At 41.0% G+C, this 22,106-nt stretch overlaps 1 protein-coding gene across 12 annotated transcripts in view; it reads left to right on the top strand.

The window, feature by feature from the left end:
* The window catches only part of LOC109484187 (rootletin-like), a 69,103-nt gene that overhangs the window by 29,040 nt on the left and 17,957 nt on the right, over positions 1–22,106 (top strand). For 6 of the 12 annotated variants that reach the window (XM_019787419.1, XM_019787415.1, XM_019787420.1 and 3 more), the window contains 16 exons: positions 3,510–3,701; positions 8,830–8,934; positions 12,642–12,769; positions 13,087–13,252; positions 13,610–13,716; positions 13,962–14,127; positions 14,576–14,713; positions 14,889–15,067; positions 16,221–16,374; positions 17,382–17,512; positions 18,352–18,603; positions 19,069–19,213; positions 19,557–19,670; positions 20,108–20,264; positions 20,692–20,798; positions 21,150–21,320. In XM_019787419.1, coding sequence (XP_019642978.1) covers positions 3,510–3,701; positions 8,830–8,934; positions 12,642–12,769; positions 13,087–13,252; positions 13,610–13,716; positions 13,962–14,127; positions 14,576–14,713; positions 14,889–15,067; positions 16,221–16,374; positions 17,382–17,512; positions 18,352–18,603; positions 19,069–19,213; positions 19,557–19,670; positions 20,108–20,264; positions 20,692–20,798; positions 21,150–21,320 — 2,412 coding nt within the window. Of the gene's footprint in view, positions 1–819; positions 925–1,291; positions 1,397–1,650; positions 1,756–1,986; positions 2,092–2,565; positions 2,650–2,837; positions 2,985–3,509; positions 3,702–7,240; positions 7,352–8,829; positions 8,935–12,641; positions 12,770–13,086; positions 13,253–13,609; positions 13,717–13,961; positions 14,128–14,575; positions 14,714–14,888; positions 15,068–16,220; positions 16,375–17,381; positions 17,513–18,351; positions 18,604–19,068; positions 19,214–19,556; positions 19,671–20,107; positions 20,265–20,691; positions 20,799–21,149; positions 21,321–22,106 lie in introns of those variants that run through there. The other 6 variants (XM_019787413.1, XM_019787412.1, XM_019787414.1 and 3 more) reach the window with 6 other exon arrangements.

Genomic DNA, 22,106 nt, shown 5'->3' with positions numbered 1-22,106 from the left:
TCTGTAGTTTTGCTTAAGTTTCCAGTTTACTTCGTATAATATGTCTTTTTTTTTTGTGAAAATGAAAATTTGCACTGATGTCCTTGGTGTAACTTACACAGGAACAGGGCCCATTATCATGACTACATTGTTGCCATAAATGTATCTTTAGTTTACTTCTAGAGTATTAGTACTATTACATGTGATGTATACATTTAAACAGATAAGGGGCCATAGTCTAAGGATAGAAGATATGATAGACTGTGTGCAAATGTAGGTTCATATACTGCTAGATGGTACTTAATATGTACATGTAGTTGTAAAGTTGTAGATTCATATTCATCACTTATTGTTACAGTAGAGAATTCACCTGTTTCCTCTATTGTACTGCTATCTTCCACTTAGTGAATGTAAATGGCTTAATAAAAGAGTTCAACTTGGTATTTTTAAGCTAATGAAATAAGTTATAAACTCATTAGAAGAATAATCAAAATAACACACTCAGAATACTACCATTCATCTAATATGTTAGATCAGCTAGGATACTAAAGACAAAATTTAACCACTCAAAACAGCAAGCCAATAAACTGTCATGGCTACATGAGCCAAAATAAATGCCTCTGCTCCTGAGGCATCGCCAAAATAAATCACTCTCATCCTGATGATGAGTCTCCCAATGTGGAGGTTGCTAGATTTCGCAGAAAACCGTGACTCCCCACGCTTCCACGGTGTCCTCCCATCTCCCAATGCCTTCCTACGTTCCCGCGCTGGCCGCGATCGTGTGCGACATTTCCCGGTTTCCCACACAACCCCCCTCCCTCCTTCCTTCCCTTCGTAAAGCTGGATCAGGTGCTTAAGTGGGAGGAAGAGGTTCGGGCACAGGAGGCCGCCAAACGTGAAGAACTCGAAGTGGAGAAGGAAAGACTCTCAAACAAAATCAATGAGGTGAATATTTGTGTGCCGTCTGGGACATACAAGAAATCTGTTCTTCCTCCTGATATGTAAGAGACTGGCAGCACCCTATGTACTACCTGTACTACTATGATCCAGACTTGTACACAGTTTGGTATCCAGCTTGATGTACAAAATGTACGTACGTCTAGTATATTCATGCTAGTTACCGGAAATCTTTCTTGAAAAGAAACACTGAGTCAGACGTTTTCTTCACGATTATAGCAATGAAAATAAGTTGCAAAGGCATCCTCTTGAAAATGTTTGTAAGTTATAATGTACATAGCATGGTGTTTTTGCTATTTGGAGTTCAAGGTTTATATTCAGACAATGCATCAATTTCAACTATTTTTCCTACTAGTTGGAGTCCCAACTTGAGTGGGAGCACAATGCTCGGGAACGAACTGTTTCCGAGTTGCGCTTTGCACAAATGACAATCGACAAGAAACAGCTCAAAATACAAGAGGTATATGTTTGTGTGCTTCTCTGTGTGACTGTCTCTTTTCAACATCAATGCAAAGACATTCTCTGACCAGTAAATACAATGATTTAAATGCATTACAACCCCTCCAACTCGAGCTCTGTCCTGCAACTTTGCTACATAATGTGATCAAACATCACTTTGAATGATTCAAAGCTACATAATACATGGGAAAGGCATTTTATAGTCCTATGTGACTGAGTCACGTGTAGTGAGGCTTACGGTATATCTCTTCCTAGTTGGAAAAGATCATTGACGGACAGAACAAGGAAAACCAGAGGAATGTACGAGAAATTAACTCCATGAGGCATGATATCGAGGGCAAAGAGGAGGAAGTCAAGGAGGTATCCAAGAAAATTTACTTCTTTCCCCTTTAAAAGTGATACAGTAACTTTATTTGATGTTGTGTGGCAACTAACATTTGAATATTTTGTGTTAAACGTTGAGATACAGTTTGGAATCCAAATATGAACAACACATTACTCAAAAGAAGATGTATTGACAGCATTTAAAATCTTGCATGAAACTTTAAAGTATATAACTCGACGTCATTGTGTACCACCCGAACCCTTTAGTTGGAACAACAACTTTCCCAGTGTGGACAGGAGATTGAGAAAGGGTCTCGGGAAATCAAGGCCATGAACTTTAGGAGCAGCAAGCAGGAGGACCAGATTAAAGAGGTGCAATATACAGACGATAACAAATAACAGTTATAACAAATTTGATAATCCACCATCACTAAAATCCCTTAAAATGTCATCATAATTATATAAAGGTTGAAAAGGCTATTCTGTTTGAAAGTTTCAGGGGATGTCCCAGAAAATGTTACAAATGGAAAACTTTTGATTGTAACTGACATAACTTGAAACATATTTATCCATCCCCTGAGGTTTTTAGATGGAATAGCACACAATTAAACTGCATCACAATCATGTTTGAGTGCAGTGTGTTGTTTCTCTTTTGTCTGAGTTGGTGTGACAAATTAAAACTCAAGTCACAGTTATTTCAGTCTATATTTCTTTGTGATGTGGAGTCTATATCTGTGTGTGTGCTGTGTGCTTTTTGCTGTAAATTTTCCCAAGCTCATTTAATCAATGCCCAAGCCATGCAGATGAAGAACAACATGACAAAGAAAACTGTCTTTCCTCTTGTAGCTGGAACATCGCACCAAGAGGGATACACGCGAGATCCAATCTCTCAATCTGAAAAATGAAAACCTCCAAAAACAGATTGAAGAGGTATTATAATAAACAGTGTGTCTTGTGTCTGTGTGTCTTTACTCTAATACAAATAGTTACTGTCAAGACTACTTTTACTGCATCGCCAGCGATTTGCAATGTTTCAAATGTAAGAAAAAAAGACAATTGTCATCAAAAGTTAGCAGAACGCTTTTGATGTCAGTTTTCTCCTCTTCCTCTTCTGTCAGCTGAAACAATTTCTGGCAGAGGAGAAGGGAGAAAAGGACCAGAAAACACGCGAGGTCCACGGGCGCGACCAGGATATCAAGCGCAAGAATCGTGAGATTTCAGCCTTGAAAGCCGAGAAGCAGGAACTGGAAACAAAAATAGACGAGGTATCTTAGAAACACAGCAATCAGGACATGTCTAAAATGTTCCTTTAAATTTTTATTTTCTTTAGTTCCTTTGTTGTTATTTTCTTCTTGGAGAAAACAAATCTCCTCTTGACTTAAGCTACCAGACTTCTTGGTTGCTCAAAAAATGCTGTAGAGTTGGCTAAACATGGAGAATAATAACTGGCATATCATTCTCCATATCAGGCCAATTTTTACAATTTTTGCAGCAATCCAAGAAGTTTCATAAGAGACTACAGTCAAACCTGCCCAAGAAGACCACTCAGGGAACAGTGAACTATGTGGCACTGCCTGGACAGGTGGTCACTATAGACAGGATTCTTTATGCTTGTGCCAGTGGGAAAAATTATCTAAGAAGTGGTGACATTGACCAGGTGGTCCTTATGTAGAGGTGGTCACTTGTACAGGTTTGACTGAATTTCTCTCCAATAAGAAATCATGTAAGAAACGGATGTGATCAGTTTGCAGAATCAGCACGATTTTCTCTTCCCCCTCCCCATTTCTCAGCTGGAGCAGCTCCTGAAGCACGAGACCGGCGAGCGCGAACGCGAGACCACGGAGAGTAAGAGTCTGGCCTCGCAGAACATCGAGCTGCGTCGTAAGCTGGAGGACGAGCACGCCAACTACAAGCGCAAGCTGCAGGCGTACCAGGATGGGCAGCAGCGCCAGGCACAGCTCGTGCAGAAGCTGCAGAGCAAGGTGTGTTTTAATTCTTTTTTCCATAATGCCCATCTGCCAAGAAATCGGCAATAACTGCCATGTTTTTGTGGCTAATATGAAATGCAAGGTGTGTTTTAATCCTTCTTATGTTCTCAAGTTACGAAAGTCTAATACTTAGTCACAGAGTTCTTACCAAGAACCAACAAATTACAAAATGTAGATTGGTCTGGCCTTAGGAAAATCTAATACTTTATAGTCTGAACAGTGTTCTCTCCAAGCTGTTTGAATGTATGATTTAGACCCTCTATGCTGTGATTTAGTACCCTACACTGAATTTCAACCCAGCATAGGGGTGTTTCTTTTTTTAGGAGAACCTTATTGCCTTCATAAATCTTTGAAAAATTGAAATTTGACTTAAAAACCAACAAATTAAATTGGTATGGCCTAAGAGAAGAACAACATGAAAGATTTATTGCACATATGTCCAAAGTCATTTCAGTGTACTGAACTTTAACATTTACTAAGCATAAAAAGAATTGTACCTAATGTTTTCCATCCAAACTGAACTGCTGCAAAGAGTCTTTCTCTTCAAAACCATGAAGCGTTGTTATAGAGCTGGAACATGAATGCACAGCCTTGGATGTGTTCAAGTTTGGCGTCTGTTTTCCCTCGTCTTGTTGGTTTCTGTTTTTGTTCTCCGTCGGATCAGACATGGGTCATTGTGGCACGCTTCAAATGATGCAAATCAGGCTTTTATCACGACCCGAGACAGCTTTTCAGAAACTTGTGTTTTCTCAAAACAACATCCCAATGTTCCAAGTGCTTGAGGAAACAGATTGACCTCAGGAGTGACTCTTCTGGCGTCGTCCATGGTTTCACGCGTAATACAAAATGTAAGCAAAATTCTGTTGTAGCTTAGTCTAAATGTTCTGAGGAGAAAACTGTACTCAGATTCAAACCTCTCAGCTGACTGACAGCCTCTCAGGTGGTCCTAGAGTTGCCATGGAGACCAGAATTTATTTACTGTTGCTAGGAGACAGGCTCTCCAGCAAACAGGTGGTTTCTTTGTACATTCTTCAAGCCAGCTGAAGGAAAGGAACAACATTCGACATCTTGTATATTTTCAAGAAGGATGTTTTGAAACGTTGCAGACAAATTGTCGTGACCCAGACATTTCCCTGAAGTATCATTAACTAAGTAATGGACAAATTCATATCTGGAACATGGCACAATACAGAATATTTTGATAAGATAAGATAGAAATGTTTTCCTTGGCACCCGGAATGCTTGCACAAGCTGATCGAAATGCATGCAAGTGATCTAATTAATTACCTCGGCAACTGATAGCAAATTTGCAGAGCAACGGCAGCTTTCACAAAAAATATTTTCAAAAACTCAATGTCCTTAAGAAATACTGAGTCTTCAGGTAGTTGCACTGTCCTGTCAGTACTGTGTCTGGTTTTGAGGTATTGTTTTCTGCTGTACATACATGTAACCTCGTGATTCAGTAATACCACGAGTAAACTTTCCTGAAGTAGCCTTTTGTATCAAAGCATCAGCTGGTTGCACGTGACCCGTGTTTGAAAAGATCCTGGTCGGTAGAATGTCAAAGGTCACTGTTCAGTGGACACATGTGATTCCAGCAAAAAAGGGGGTTGAATGAGGACAAGTTGGAAGGCCTGCCTCCCCAGTGTTCAAGGTCATTCCATGTTTGCTGTGTGTCATTTTTGAATTACGAATTTCAACAGTTGCTAAGATATTAGTCAGAGGTAGGGCTTGGTATGAAGAAAGGGTGGAAAGAATATTCAATTTCCGTACTCAATCGTAAGGTGTTGTTTCAAGCTCTACTTTGGATGTACATTTGTATACTTCCATGTTTTTCTTTATTTCTATTATTATTTCACCATGTAAGAATGTGCTTTTTACGTGTAGTAAGCGGTATTGTCTGCAAATTTGGAATTGTGAGAATGTTTGTAGCAAGGTGATAAAAGTTTGTGGTGGAGTCACTCGGACACTCTCCTTTGCTTGACAGAAAGGAGAAACAGGAGTTGAGAGTATTTTTGTGTAGTGTTGAAGACTGGAGTACTTCACAGGGAAGACACACCTCTACACTTTGGCAGGTTGTTGTGTCTAGCAGTTTTCCATCGTGATCTGGAGCAAGTCAGATGTAGACAGTCCTCCTGACGTCGACAGCGTGCTTTCGTCTTGAACTTGAAGACTCCTTATACATTCCTTTAAGGTGCTCACAGTGTCTGTATGTATCATACTGCCTTCAAGTTTATAAAAAATGGATGACTCTTGAAAAATAGTTCATAGTAGGCAGAGTCAATTACCATTTAATTTTTGTACATTTTTCCCAAGTTTTTGCCCTTCTGTGTGGTTGCCCAAAAGCTGTGAGTCACTGTAATTAAACAAACTTTGGTTGATTATTACTGAAGGGATTTGATGTATACAGTATCGTCCATGTACTATAATTGATCCCAAGTGGCTTGATGCCATAAATTTTACAAGATTTTGAAAGCCCGCCAAAAATCTGGTTGATTTGGCTTCCTACATTTGCTAAACAAACAGGACACTTGTTGACGGTTAGATAGGGTTGTTTGTGGTGTGTTCAATAATTAATGAGATGGTGCTTCAAATCGTTGACCACTCAGGCTATCTTAACTCTTCTTAAGCTTGTTCATAAGCAAATTATATCCAACCGAAAACAGACTTGAAGCAGACACACCTGTTAACATGAGTCAAGTTTGACATCAAACAGTAAGTTCAAGTCTACGAAGACTCCTGGGACATTGTGAGTTTCACCCTATTTGTAACGGTGAGCCAGACAGTTTAGCAGTAATCCTACCCAGGCCTAACAAAACGCCAGCTTGCGGGTCAGCGTAATGCGATACGCTAGTCTGCGCCGTGCTTTCTACCCTCCCGCTCTTCACACGGCTGCAGCGTAAGTTCTTGCCGCCCCCCGACATGTTCCCGGGAACAGCGTACTGTCCTGGTCTTCCCTCTCAAACTCCGCACTGGCGATGTGAGTGACTCCTCCCGATGGATTCAGTGAAATGTTTGTAACTTGCTTCTGTTGTTATTTGTGATACCAGGTGGTACAAGATAACTGTCACCTGCCAAAATTGTTTTGTAGTGGGCGGGGAGTCCTTTCGAAGGACGTACGAGAGCACGGCACTTGTATAGGGCCGCTTGTTAAGTGGTCTTTCAGTCTATTGTTCCCCCCGGACAGTACCTAATTTTACAAGCCAAAGTCGGCCACGTTTTCCCATCAATGGGCAACCAGCAGTCCGTTACACTAAAGACAGGAGACCTTTTGAAAGGACAGTTAGGATTGGGCCGGACGACACAATAGGTGATGTTGCCTCAGCACCGGCTCCGTGGTAAATGTTCTGCCCAGTGTTTGCCATGCAAATGGGAGGGGCTGGCCGGCACCAAAGGGGGGACGCTACCTTTTCATTTACCGTGAGCCAAAGTTTGTGAAACGGTTGAGTGGTGCAGGGTGGCCGTCACCCCGGGTTTTTACTCCAGCCGTCCGGGGATAATACCGCGATGTAGCAACGTGCTCGCTGTTGTTACGGACAGTTTGGCGGAAACTTGATAGCGCGAGCAACTAGCTTCTATTTTGGGCCACTTTGGGGCAGCTTGAATGAAGATCTAGGTTGCAGGAGCAACCCAAACAGTGTGTGGTAAGGTTCAGTGTTCAGTTTCACTCGCCCTCCCCACCTGTTAGAAAGATGGAACCTTGCCATCTGTACCTCCAAGTCTCAAATTTCCTTGTTCTGACTTGAGGATAGGCGTGCCTGAGGGCAGGACGCCTCTCCTACCCGGGAAAAGTCTGCTTGCGCTTGATTGACAGTTAATGGGTTTAGGGTATCAGGTAACAGGCAGGTAGAGCTCGTCCGGGGGACAGGTATGTTCTGCGGACAGCGTGCGTGTTGTGGAATCTCCAGTCACCTGGAACCTCAGGGTGACAGATAGCGTCCCTAGCACTATTGTCAACCCTCCCGCCTAGCAAGTATGTGTGGCCAAGGATAGGTGTGGATATTAGTGAAAGGGTAATTACTGAAAGAAGATTTCCAGTTACTGTAGTGGTCTGAAGAGGATTTGGGGTTGGAGGTTTGTGTTCTCTTGAGATGTTTGTTTTGTGATTACCTGGGATAGTAGCTAGTTCTGTTTGTGTCGTGTGCCTGTGGGCTTAAAAGTAGAAACATCGAGGACTCAACAAGATCATTTCAAACAGTTAAAGGTGGTTTTCATCCATCACTAATGACATCTGTCTTGTGAGTTGAAAAGGTATTGACTGACAGTAACAAAATCATTGAGCACAAAATCATTGTGAAGACAAGAGTTTGGGTTTCATTCACTGCAAAAACACTTGTGGTGACCTGTTAGTAAAAGGATATTTTGTGTTATCTGTTTTGACTGACACTCAGGAATCAGGTATCAAAGTACCAAATTGTGCAAGGCACTAATGTGTGTGTACCTACATGTAGGTGCTCTTTTTGATTATGCCATGTCAATTATGAATACCCGTGTTTGCTTACTCTTTCTATAATAAGTACTTTTGTCCAAGAATGATTAACTCTCAAGTAAGAAATTGACATCTGGGCACATTACAGTACAAGAAGTATGTAAAACATTGTTGCTGTACAACCTCGCAAATTTGTTTCTCGTAGCAACAAAGTTCTTCTGTTACATTCCCCAAATTTGTTACACCTGAGTACAGGCCCTTTGCAACAATGGATCGTGTGTTCCAAAACAGTGGATTTCTTGTAGGCTAAATTGTATAGTCTTGACATTAACTCCTATGCTTAACTTCCTTCTTGTCTTAATGACGGATTCCAACACTATTTACATTGGATAGTTAAGGCTGCACCAATTTGATATTTTGTTTCTCCGAGTCCGTAGTTTTTTTTTTAATATATCATTAAAACAAAGCTTGAAGACCAGGTTTATGCCTTCTTGATGCATTCAGTTTTATAGAGTGAATACAATCATATTCATTTCGTTTTCCTTAGGTCCCTACTCTCTGCTTTTATGATGTTAGCTTGTTGTATTTTTGCTTTAAAATGTCACAGAACCAAGGAAATATATTATTAACGTGGCCTAAGTGGGTCTATCACATTACGCGGATGATTAAACATGTTCTCTCCTGTGTTGGCAGGTCCTGCAGTACAAGAAGAAGGTTGGTGAACTTGAGACGTCCATCAGCGAGCGCGAGAAGGAGAGCGAAGCTGCCAAGTTCGACGTAAGTCTCGCAAGAGGCGATGTAAGTATGCTCAGGGTTTTTCCCAGCCAATGGGAGCACTGTCTGCAGCCTCTGGCACATGACTGGCAATAGCATCAGCAGAGAAAGTGATGATGTAGCCAAGAAAAGTCATCATGTCATAAGCTTAAACTTAAATTTCCAAAACAAAGAATTGTACTTACCCAAATTTTCGACTGTACAACTCCAGTCTTTCTCGTGGAATGAGCAATCCACCACTTCTGTGACGTCACATTAAGCAGATGACATGTGACTCGGTGAGCAGAGGATCGCAAATTGCAGAAAATGGTCGACTGCAAAATTGATTATTTTCTTGATAGAAACTGTCAGCAGTACTGTATGCTCATCAAATTTTCCCTTTAACTTAAGTTGCCACAAAAGATTGTCTGCCAAGCAGATGATAAAGTTTGCTTGTTGGCTTCTCTAAAGCTTAAAATTCAAGGAACAGGCAATGAGTTGTTACAGTGATAAAGCTGGATGTTGGATGCATCTTTGATGAAGTTGTTGATTTCTGTGCCCTGTGGAAGTTCGGAGTTACGCATTACAACTTTCTCTGCTGTGCTGGTGTCTCAGTGTACGAAAAGTGGCATTTGACAGTGCTTCTGGCAACGTTTTGAGGCACACATCATTAAAATCTTCACCAGCAAGAAAGCAGAGTGGTGATTGGCTGCTGCTTTGTAATTTGTAGCAAATAAGCTGCATATCTTATCCAATAGTGCCTCTGGTTTTGGTGGTGGTTTGGGCACAACTGCGCCGCTTTTATTCTTCACTCTGTTGAAAAATGAAGCATATCCTTTGTCAGAGATTGTCATTGCTGCATATAAAAATCCTTTGTCAAAATCAGAATGTACCTCAAAAGGTAATTCACAAAAGATTCCTATTGGATCACTATATTCAGTAATAAATTGGCCACATTTTTATAAGTGCCCTACTACCAGGTTTTGAGGAAAACCCTGGGTTACTTACTATTTTTTACCATTTTGCATTTTCATAATCTACCAAATTTTACGTTTATAACCAAGTACCTGTTTTCTAGTTTTCTGATTTGTTATTTTCACTTTAGTCTAACAGCTTTTGATTCAGATCTTTATCAACTTATTTTTTACCCTAATGTCTGCCCTTTTTTTCTAACAATAGAAATAGCTGCAGTTCAATGTTCTCTAAGTTTGGGATGCTTTCTGTGTGTATTTTCTCTGGCTTTGCTCATACTCACTGCTGTACATTTGACTCTTCCTTCTAATCTAATACTGCGTGGTTGATTCTAGTTCAGGAAGAAGGTTACTCGGGTAAGTACAGTCCTGTAAATTCAGTACATGTTGTTGCTGTTTTTCATTGTCTCCATTGAAGGAAAGTAGAAATCAGAAATATTACAGAATGATACAACATGTTTTTCAACTACATACAATGTATGTGTCTACAGGGCTTGAAATACCTTTTTACTGTATACGTGTGCACTGGTGCACCTGCACATGTTAGACAAGTTTTACCTCCACCACTCAGTCAATTTAAATGTATGGCTCATACTGAAAACTGTTCAGAAACCAGTGCCATTGACTGTTGAAAGTGGCCGCATCCAAAATTAGCTTGCTTGCAGGCAAATTTACCTTCAATATTGTTCCGTTAAACTAGTTTGTCTAAATCAGTAAATGTCAAAAATGTCAACCAAAGTGCATTGACTTCATGGTATGAAACTTTACGATCAATCCTTGTTTGTTGACCCAAAGTTTTCACATTAACTGTATAGTCATTGATATCGATTATGAAATGGTTTTGTTCCCCGGAACTATGTCAGACTGTGTCAAGGCAGCAGTTTTCTCAGTATACTTAGCAGGTTCAAGATGCCGTGTACACACTCTTTATCTGGAGTGATATTTGTTCCTTCCATTTAGTGCCTAGCTGTTGTCCAGCTGACAGAAATGTCAGAAACGTCTGGCATCCCTCGACAGGACGTGTACGTCGTTGCCTGGTAAATGTGCAGGAAAGTCAGAAATGTGCACTTCACTCCCTCTGGCTGCAATGAAGATATAGCCTCTTGTGCAATTGTTTGCAAAAAATCTTGACACAGAAGTTGTTCTTGTATTGAAGTCACTTATCACTGGCAAAACAAGGAAACTGTAAACTTTGAGCAACAAAAGCACGACTGATAATAATTTTAAGAGAAAGAATTGCTAGCCTCTATTCAGATATGCCAAAAACCCTTTAAGTTATCAGAAATACAAGTACACTCCAGCCTGAAAAGTCCCTACCTTTATTGAATAAAGCTCAGACATGTCTGATACCTTATTTGGTCAAATACCCACACGTGAAAACTCCCAAGTACAAGGTTCAAGTCCTAGAGCAGTCCACAGTGTTATTTTCAGTCATGTACATATCATAAAAGCTATGTAAATCAATCACCTCTCAAAGTTAGAATGAATTTGGCTGCCAGTTCAGTATTTGTTAAAGGCTTTGGAAGGTAGGTTTTATCTTATAGTAATAATGTATGACCTTGAATTGGAGTAGTATTGAACCTACCTCTTATCTTGATCCAGTACAAACTTATAATGTTCACCTTACATTGTTTGGATAGTGCAATTTCATCAGTGTTTTTTTGTGGAATATTCCATATGACTTGTCATGATGTACAGTTCAATTACGATAGAGGTTTGGGTGAAAACCTGACCTAAAAATTGGCCTGCTAATCGATGTTCGGCGCTATTTTGTTTACCAAATTCTATTGACTCTGTGCAATTGTAGCATTCTACTATGAGTCCATGTTTTCAATATATGAACTGAACCAACCCAAATGACTGCCTCTCCAGCCATTGCCAAGTGACATATTGACACATCTGTTGACGATACGTCAAGTTTGTGTGCAGAAGTACAACTGATTGCACGTTAAACATTTCAAAATCTAACGGACAAAGTAAAAAGGCCGAGATTTTTAAAACCATGTAGCAGTGGCCACCATGAGTTGCCGTAGGAGATTATGTTCACCCTCCTAACGTTCCTTTCTCAAGCTCTACCTCAACCAAAGGTTAAGTTTTATTCATATTAACTGTTTGATACATGTATGTAGTAACTGAATGCCCTATTGGCACTAAATTTGCTTTAGAGTTGTAAGGGTTAGATAGTGGACTGATAGTATGTTTTCAGCTTTTTTTGGCAACATAAGTGGCATGTTTTATTTATGATACTGAAGGAGCATTTAGACATTAATGTAATAACACTGCATTTGTAGCATAGTGAGAACTCCCCAAGATCTTCCTGTTATTCCAATTTTCTAAAAAAGAACAATGAGAATTGGGCTTAATTGGGTGTGTCCTGAAGTACCTGGAATATTTTGTCAGTATGAATTTTTAAAGAGGAAGGAAGAAGAATGGAGAATGGCAGCTGTTTGGTCATCATAAGGGGGAGAGAGAGTGGTTATAACCCTTGAACAGACACAAAAAATCAATTTGGCAGTGTTTGTAATGAGATAAGAACATGGATGCTGTTCCAGACACAGACATAGTTTGTCTTATATCTAATCTCTATGGTCTAAGAAGGATTTTTTTTATGACAACTTACTTCAAGCTTTCATTCAGGAAAGGAGACGAAGGCTGATTTTCACCATGTTTTGAAAAGATGTTGCTATAATGCGCACTTTCATTTCTATCTACTTTCTATAATCATTGGAAACGGTTAAATCTTGATTTGTCAGGATTGTAATGGTAAGATTGGTGTTTCAGTTGGAGTCTACCCGTGACAACTTGTCTCGGTCGCTGGAGACGTCAGAAGCCCGTCTGCGTGCCAGCGAGGAGGAACACAGCATGGATCTGGAGAACGCCTTGATCAAGCTGGAGGAGGAGCAGCAGAGGTAATATTATCTTTTAGACTGATGAGGCTCTTCCTTATATGTGAACAGCACACTGTTGCATTACTTAAATGATCTTCCAACTGCAGTTTGCCTTTAGTACAAGAGTGAAAATATTTCATGGGCAATACCCAAAAAAAATAGAGATGCCTCACAAGCTCATTTTGGGGCTACTGTTACTAGTATTTCAAACGCTTCAAGTATGAAAAGTGTAAATTATATATTCTTGGTGAACGGTTGCTTCCCTGATGTTGCACTTAATGCCATTAACAACTTGGTTCTCAATTTCTCATCACGTGTTGTACCTGTTTGATTGACAGGAGTGCTAGCCTGGCCCACGTGAACGCCATGTTGCGTGAGCAGCTGGACCAGGCCACGCAGGCCAACCAGCAGCTGACCGCCGACATCCAGCGTCTGACCCAGGACTGGACCCGAGCCCGCGAGGACCTGGAGAACAAGGAGGCTGAGTGGAGGGAGGAGGAAGCCGTGAGTACCGCCATTTTACTCCAGCTCAAATTTGTCACTAGTACATGTAGCAAACGTAGTCCAGTGGTATACATGTAGTAACCCTGCTTCTGAACCAAGAGGTTGGGAGTTCAAATCTCACTCACTCGATATTCACACTACAGTAACTGTAAAGGGTCACTGTCCTTAGGACAATGAATTTGTAAATACATGTACTGTACATAGAGTCTGTCTTTTCTGTCACGACCAGTTCTTCAGTGAGCTAGTTTAAACTGGATCGAGATCACTTTCTTTACTTTTTTATTTTGTACCCAAAAGTTCTACATTCATCAGTGACCGTCAATGATAATCATTCCGTATGCTTCTCTCGCTGCTCAGTCCTTCAACAGCTACTTCAGCCAGGAGCACGGTCGTCTGCTGGGTCTGTGGCGTACGGTCATGTCGCTGCGCCGCCAGTTCGCTGAGGTCAAGTCGGCTACCGAGAGGTGAGCTTGAGCAATTTGTACTCTTTTTGGGACTGAGACTGATCTTTTTTCACATGAAAGCTGTAATAAATAAAATTGTCCCATCACTAGAAAAGCATGCTGTTCTGCCTTTGGGTGCAAGCAGGGTTGTATCATGCTGAAATGGTAAAAAATGTACAATCATGCATGTATATCTTACCTGTTTGTATTCACAAAAAAGATCTGTACTTAACATAATGTGTAAATTCTGTTTGTTTCTTACACAGGGACATGTCTAGCATCCGTGCAGACATGACGCGGTCCTCTCGCTCGCTGCACTCCGCCTGTCTGAACCTGCAGGCCAACACCCGCATGGCCGACTCCACCACGTCCGTACAGCTGGACAAGGAGCGCGCTGACCGCTCCGACCTGGAGAACCAGCTGCGCGAGAAGGTGAAAAATTGAAAATTCATGCCCGTGAACGAATTGTAACATACAATGTATACAACATACATGTACATTCAAGTGAAACAAGGGACTATTCTATACATAGAACAAGTGACTATTCTATTCAGAACACAATCTAAACTTTTTGGGGGGTACTTTGACTTCTTTTTTGGAAGCTGTGGAAGATGAAGTTTTCCACTTTTTCTACAGGTTTGAAGAGGTTAAAATTGATAAGGATTTTAGCAATTTATTCCAATAATGTTTTATTATAATACTGTTTTGAAAGCGTGTTGTACCAGTAGTACAATAATGTATTTTAATGATACCTAATGTTGACCACAGTGCAAGTAGTAAGGTTGCTTGCAAGTCTGTTGTCTGTGTGTACTGTGTATTCCATATATTATATATTTTCAATTCTGAATAAACCATTCATTCATTCAATCATTCATTCCAGGTGAAGGAGGTGATCACCCTGCAGAGCCGTCTGGACACGGAGCGCTCGGACCTGAGCGGCCGGATCAACGAGCTGTCCGTGCAGAACGAGCGCCTCAAGCTGCAGGTCAGGGACCTCAACAAGACCATCGAGGGCCTGGTAAATAACTTCTACACTCTTCTGTCAGTTCTAGACGTTGCAGTGTGCATAGTAGGCTATGGCTGTTGTAACATGTGAATTTCTTGGAATGATCCTCGGGCTTTGAGCCATGCTAGCTTAGGTTTGGTTCTCTGAAGACCATTAGTAACCAAGTCGTTCTCCTGTGCCCCTCCAGGAGACCAGCCGCGCCGAGGCCACCCAGGAGCTGGAGCGGTCCCAGGCCGAGGCTCTGCGGGACGAGACGGAGGCTCTGCACCAGGCTCTGCGCGACATCGCCAACGTGGTCATCACGGACGCGGACGGCGCCGGGGAGAAGGACGACGACACCATGGCTGACGCTGACCTCAGCCTCAGGTACACTTCTCAGGCTTTCAGAGTTCTGTTTCTTCAGTGTTCTTTCACCACATGATGTGAAGAAACTGGGGGTATTTTGAGGCAAATTGGAATTTACCCGAGCCTGAGGTATAGAGTCTTTTGAAGGTCTGTTTTCTCAATGTTCTTTCACTCTGATAATCTATGAAGAAACATTGGGGATTATTTTGAGGCAAACTGGAATTTACCTGAGCTTGAGGTATGCAGTCTTTCCAAGCTCTGTTTCAGTCTTCAATTTCTTTCACTGTCTGATATGAAGAAACATTGGAAACATTTTGCTGCAAACTAGAGTCTCTTCTCAGTATTTACACAATGTGTCTTTCAGAATAATTTTTTATTCTTTCACTATATCTGACATGAAGAAAGATATTGGATATTTTGCTGCAAACTGGATCTTTGTGATTTTGCTTCATTTCTTTATTGCTTCTTTGATTCTTGCATTTCAATTTTTCATGGTACAGTGTTTCCTGTTTGAATTTCACTCTTGAGATTGGGAATCGGTCCATCTGCCTTCTTGTCAGTTATTTTCTTGCCTCTGTTTTTTTTTGCTGTCTCCTCTTCCCTTATATTGCTGGGGTGTGTGATGCCTGTGTAGGGCAGTAGCCTGGGAATCCTGGAGATTCTTCAACAGGCTCACCATACAGTAAGTCTCCCTCTCCCACACCTCTGTTTGCTCTGCTTTCCTTCCTACTGTTTCCCATGAGCTTCAGATGGACATTTCAAGATGAAGAATGCATTGGGCTGCATGGCAACAAAACTTTTCTTACCATACTCTTTTTACTCTCATCGCATGACATGCATGTTTGAAGATGTTACGAAAAGTGGATTTCGTTTCAGTTTAACTACCTTTTTGTTCATGTTCTACATTTTTATTATACCGCTCTGTGGCAAAAAGCACAGCTTTCAAAGATTATTAGACTATAGAGGCTGCGGATTGCAGCTGTATAATAATCAATCCTTAGAATTGTTTTGCTTAAGTGAAAAGTTTCATTACAGGTATATACTTTAAGATATGTTCAGAAGAAATGTCACAGATACCATATTCAGCAGAAGTACTATTTTAAAACTGGGTATACTGTACTTCATGTTGGCTGTTGACTAATTTTATGTTTGTTTGTTTGTTTGTTTTCCACAGGTCCACCTCTCCCAGCCGTCTGCGCAGCCCGTCTCCGTCTCGGCGCTCCCCGAGCCGTGGACGGTCGCCAGCCCGTACCTTCTCTCCCGCATTTGCCGAGTCCACCCTGGGCGCCGTGCAGGCTGCGCTGCAGAAACGGCAACTCCAAGTCCAGGTACGGAAAACACAACCAGTCTTAGACATCTCGTGTCAAATATACTAGACATCACTGGATACATGTACATGTATACACATAGCTTTCAATGATGTTTAGAATTAGATTGTGCAAGGGTTAGGTGTAACAAGTCATTTGGTGTAAATTAAATATAGCCAGCTGCTGCCATGCTGCCAAACATATAAGACAATTACAGTACTATAATCATTTTCTACATTATGATGATGCAAAAAATCCACCGGAGGATGACAGTCCTTCATTTATTTATTTCCATGGAAACTAGTATGCTTGCATTCTACAAGCAAATTCTCATTGTTAAACCATTGAATGGAAAGGTGGCAATTTAAAATCCTTTAACTTTGGACAGAATGAAAAGCCATGAAAGGAATGCGTGTACTTACAGTAATTGTGCAAGTAAATTTGTGGCATTTCCTCTATCAAGGTCACCTGTATTGAGGACAGGTCCCGCGGGAGGTGATTACATGTGTACTCTGGCGTAAAAAGCCGTGCATACAATATGTATATGGTTAATAATAGCCTGGTGCATCTTCTGGGACAGTGACTTTCTACGCAGTCTACAGCTGTCATTACTGCTTACTACATGCATGTCTAGGCTACTATGTAACACAATTTTCTCGCATGGAAAAAGTGTGTTGTGAAATTCGCAGTGAGTAGTGAAAGATTTTATTTGCAAGAAAACTTTAAAACGTAGCTACCCAGAAGTGGCCAATTTCATGATTGATTGATCATTGCACAGTTATTCCTTTGGGACCTGCATCAGGTATATATAAGATGGTATCTTTGCTGTCCTTGCATTTTTGTTTGGTGCTTAGCTAACCCTTTGCGGTAGCCCTAGAATGTGCTAGCAAACAGCGTAACTGTAAGATGTACATGCTATGATATGAGCAACATTGCGGTAGGCCTATGATGTGCTAGCAAGCAGCATAACTATAAGGTATACAATGATACGAGCAACATCGCTGACACACTGTCACCTGGTTATACAGGAGCTGAGGGCCAAGCTGAACGCCCAACGAGACCAGGGCGGCTCGCTCAAGAAGCAACTGGACGATGCCGACAACGAAAGGAGGCGTCTTGAGAACGAAGTCCTGTCTTACAAGGAGAGGCTGGATGCAGCGTAAGTAGTCAACATTTTATACTTGAAGCATTTGAAATAGCCCTAAAACAAGTTACATTGTATGTGAGAAGTCCCTTTATTTTGGGTTACCGCCAATAAAAACAGCAGCTAGAAACTGTCTGCAATACAAAATAAGCAACCTTATTCTGTCTGCGACACTGCATTTTTGTGTGATACAGATATCAGTATGCTATATGATATGGTTGATTCGACTTACTACATTAAAAAAATTCAAAAATCCAGTTTTACTGCCCTGAAATAGCTTTGGGTGAGAAGTGTGTTGCAACATTTCCCTGTGTTGGTCACTTGAAGGACTTATTTGGTTTTATCGGAGTGTGTACTAATTGCTGTAAAGTTTCAGCAAAAGCCATTGTGTGCAGGAATGTGCAACAGATGAAATATTCAATGCTTTGGGTTAGGGTATGTTTTGTTGTTGTGACCTTGACTTTTTCGGCGATGCTCAAAAGATGAAATATTCACAAGGAGTTCACGTCAGGTTATTAATCAGGATGATTCCTCAAAGAAGAGAGGAAAGTTGTGGTCTATCTATAGACTTGCTTACAATTCACCTTTCATGAAATACATGGTTTTGCCTTTTTTTCTGTCATTTATCAATTGGATCAAGGTTCTTTTCAACAAAGAAAGGAAAAATTTTTTTTTACATGGATAGGATATTATGTGAAAAAAATAAGGTTTGCTATCAGAAAGTTTGGTGAAGTAATTGGCGATATTGATCTTTTAAGAAAGTTTTACAATGAAATATATTGTATCTGAGCATGAATGTACATAAAAGGTCTTTGATTCATTCATGCAATGACTAATGGCTTTTGTAATTACAGTTCTCGTGCCAAGGACGATGCAGTCCGCGACTCTAACCGGTTCAAGAACGCCCTGGACCTGACGGGCAGCGAGAAGTCTGCCCTGGAGTCCATCCGCTCCTCCCTGAACGAGGAAATCGAGGCCTTGAACGCCGAGAACCAGAAACTCCAGGCCGCCAACGCCGACCTGCAGCACCAGAGGGACAGTCTGGAGGACGAGAAGGACGATGTCATCAAGGACAAGGAGCGTGGGCAGAAGGAGATCGAACGATGGTAAGAAACTGACTAAGGAGTTAACATTTGGAACATCTTGGAAAGTGTACGACAATTTTATTAGACCTAGGAAAATATGTGTCATGTCCTCGGTTACAGTCCTTAACAGAATAGTGTTGGTAGAGATTGTCTTTTTTTCTTCTTTTCTAGATTTCAGCTGAACTGGTCCAACAAATATAGTTTAGCAAATTGATCTAAAACTGAAATGTATCAGAACTACCCCTCAGTTTGCTTCTGGGACAAATATTTCATCTGATTGACTCAATACATTGTAAGAATTTGCTATTGAAAATGCGTGAAATAACATCTCACAGAGTTTAAAATTCAGATGTCAGATCAAAAATTTTTGTCAAAGATGTCTGACAGACAACAAAACATTAGAAAGTGAGAGACGTACTCATAAATGTGGAAGAAAATCCCAATATCTGACAAGCCCTTCATACCTCGTGTCCCATTTTTCCTCAGCAACCGTGTGCAGGAGCAGATGGAGATGAAGAACTCAGCTCTGCGTGAGGAGACGGTCACGCTGAAGGAGGCTCTGAACCGAGCTATCCTGGAGAAGGAGGTGCTGGACCAGGAGAAGGCAGAGATTGCTGAATCTCTCTCCAAGGTACAGTGTAGTACATGCATGTGTACAATCAGCAGTGCTCTAGCCTGTGTCAATCTTTCTATCATTTGTCACTCAAGATGGACAAAAATTTTGCCCATTGGCATAAGAAATTGAAACTAAGTTATACAGGTAGAAAGAGATATTTGTCAACTAATCTTAGTCTACGAGCAACATTTGACTGTGAAAGTATACAGGAAATAGTGTATCAGAAGGTCAAGATTTCAAAATCTCAACACAATGCCTTGTGTTTTCTGATAATTGTAATATATACACCAGTGAAGCCATTGAAGCCAAGGCTTTATCATTCTGCAAAATTTGACGCAATTTCTTTTTGAATCACCAGGTGGAGCTGCAGCGTGCTGAGCTGGAGCTAGAGATCAGCAAACTGAAGACGGAGGAGGCCGGCCTCAGGGACTCACTGCTCAAGATGCAGGCTCTCAACGAGGGCCTGGGACAGGTAAGAATTTGCCAGAATGTCCTTATCTTAACTCTTTGCAATTCAATTTCTCACAACTTAAGCATAACGTTGGGTTTCCAACATACGTGTCTATTTTGAGAAGACACGTTAGAAGATGAACACTCAACTGAAATCTTTTCTCTATCAGATTATCCTACTAGAAAATTCACATGTTTGTGTATTGAATTTGAAAAAATGTTTTTTCTGCTAATTTTACCAAAATAAAGAGGTTGAAGAGAAACTCAGTTCATCTTGTAGCTGATGGGATATCCTTCCTCTGTTACTCTGGTTCTGAATTAACCTCTGGCTAGACTGGAAGTTGTGCAGCCTCCAATATGCAAAATGAAATGGGGTGTGCCACCGAAATTGTTTACCTGTTCCATTGAACAATCGTCAGAACAACATGAGCTAAACTTGTCGTCATTTTGTTGTCCCAGGACAAGATCGAGCTGAACAAGATGATCATGCAGCTGGAGGCTGAGAAGGCCTCCCTGATGGGAGAGAAGGGAGAACTGGAGCAGGAGAAGTCCAGCCTCAAGGACGAACTGGTCAAGACTGAGCAGGAGAAGATGGAGGTTGAGAACATGAAGAGCGGTGAGTAGCAAACAGCTAATCTCCTAGCAGATATTTGACGGTAAGAGCATTACTGTCAGAAATGGCCATGTAGAGAAGGTCCTAAGCCACCCAGCCCAAATGTGGCCAATGGTAACTGTCTGGCAAATGGATACTACCTGGCCAATTTGATACACCGTAGTAAGTTGAATCAACTAATATGTCCCATAGCATATTGATAGATATCTGTGAGGCAAAAATGTGACATCATTGATGATAGTTTCATATTGAAGGCTGGTTATTGGTGATACAAAAAAGAAAGAGACGCATCACATAGCTTGAGTTTTACAAAAATGTGCTAAAAAATGGCAATAAATGTCGGACTTCCTCATCCATTATATTTTTTGTATTGCCTCCCTGAATTATTGCATTGGATCCCTTTCCTAAGACTTTCCTGTTGTTTCTACAGGCCTGGACCAGTCACTGGTGCTGACAGAACAGACCAGGGAGAAGCTTGAACAGGACCTCATGTCTGTCCAACGGGAGAAGGCTGAGATCTCTGAGCAACTGTCTCAGGTAAGATCAGGAAATAAAGTGTTGAAAATTCTCTGACATGGGAGGATGGCATTAATTTGGTCGGGATGCATACAGCAGTTAAGGAATGAGCTTATTCTTTTATAGCCATATTGTCAGGATTTATCTCTTGCAATTAGATATTACTACTAACAGTTCTTGAGTTATCTAGAAGTTTGACTTCACTAGTGTACACTGTCCAGTCATCATCATCATATCAGGCTTACAGTATATTACAAATAATAATTTGAAAGGTCAGCACTATTACAATATTTATGATTCAGGAGGTTTACCATTAATAATAGTATGAAATAGTTGCCAAAAGTTATGAAATATTCAATATTCCATTTACAGACGACACGCCACAAGAACGCGCTGGCGGAGGAGCTGCTGCAGTCTCGGCGTGAGGTGGAGAGGCAGAGCGACACCGTGGTCCGCGTCGCCAAGGAGAAGGAGGAACTGACCAAGGAGAAGGCCAACCTCGTGGTCCAACTGACCGCTGCCGAGCGCGAGAACAGGGCTCAGGTGGGCTTTTTTTTTTATTTACTTCACTTTTTACCTCAAAACAAGGCTCATACAAACCACTTTTACATGTTTTGGGTTGAAACTGTAGAGGCAGATGTTTGTTCACCCTGGACTTGAAAAGTATATGGTTGTACCCATTTGAGAAGCATTCACAAGGAAGCTTGTTCCATAGTGATGTGAGGGCTTTCTTCTTTTTAACATTCAGCATCCTAAGGTAGCTGTTTGGCACCAAATTTGTATTGGTTATTGGATTAGGCAGCAGAGAAAGGTTACAAAATTGGGTTTTAGGACTGTCAACCAACTGCAGTCAGAAGCAACATTAAACGGTCTTGTCTTATTTTACATACAGTACAATTTTACATACAGTACTGTTTATTTCTCAAATTTGAAGGAAAAGTCAGACAAATTATTTGTATCAGAAGAAAAATACAGGCTGGCCTGAGAGGCTCTAACTTGAAGGTAGTCCGTCCTGAGAAAGCAACATTGAATTCCAACCATAAAAAGACCACTGTTACAGTTCATTGTAACGATACTTACAGTCAATGCCTGTGTGTGTGTGTGTGTGTGTGTGTGTGTCCTTTCACAACCACTGAACTTCCTGACTTAACAAAAATGTTAATGAGAAAGAAGAATTCATAGAATGACAAAACTGTAATTTATCCTATTTGCTGAGTAATTGATATAGGCAGGTATAATATATAACAGTTAAGTAGCACAGTAAATGTTCTAGTCAGAGACTTTTTAACTTCGTTGTGATAAGTTGTTCACAGTTTCCCTAGTTACAAC

The sequence above is a fragment of the Branchiostoma belcheri genome, unplaced genomic scaffold (assembly GCF_001625305.1).
Source record: "Branchiostoma belcheri isolate BF01 breed outbred unplaced genomic scaffold, Haploidv18h27 scaffold69, whole genome shotgun sequence".
Classification (NCBI taxonomy): Eukaryota; Metazoa; Chordata; class Leptocardii; order Amphioxiformes; family Branchiostomatidae; genus Branchiostoma; species Branchiostoma belcheri.
Note: the sequence above shows the minus strand (reverse complement) of the source record. Positions and strands in the feature narration are given on the sequence as shown.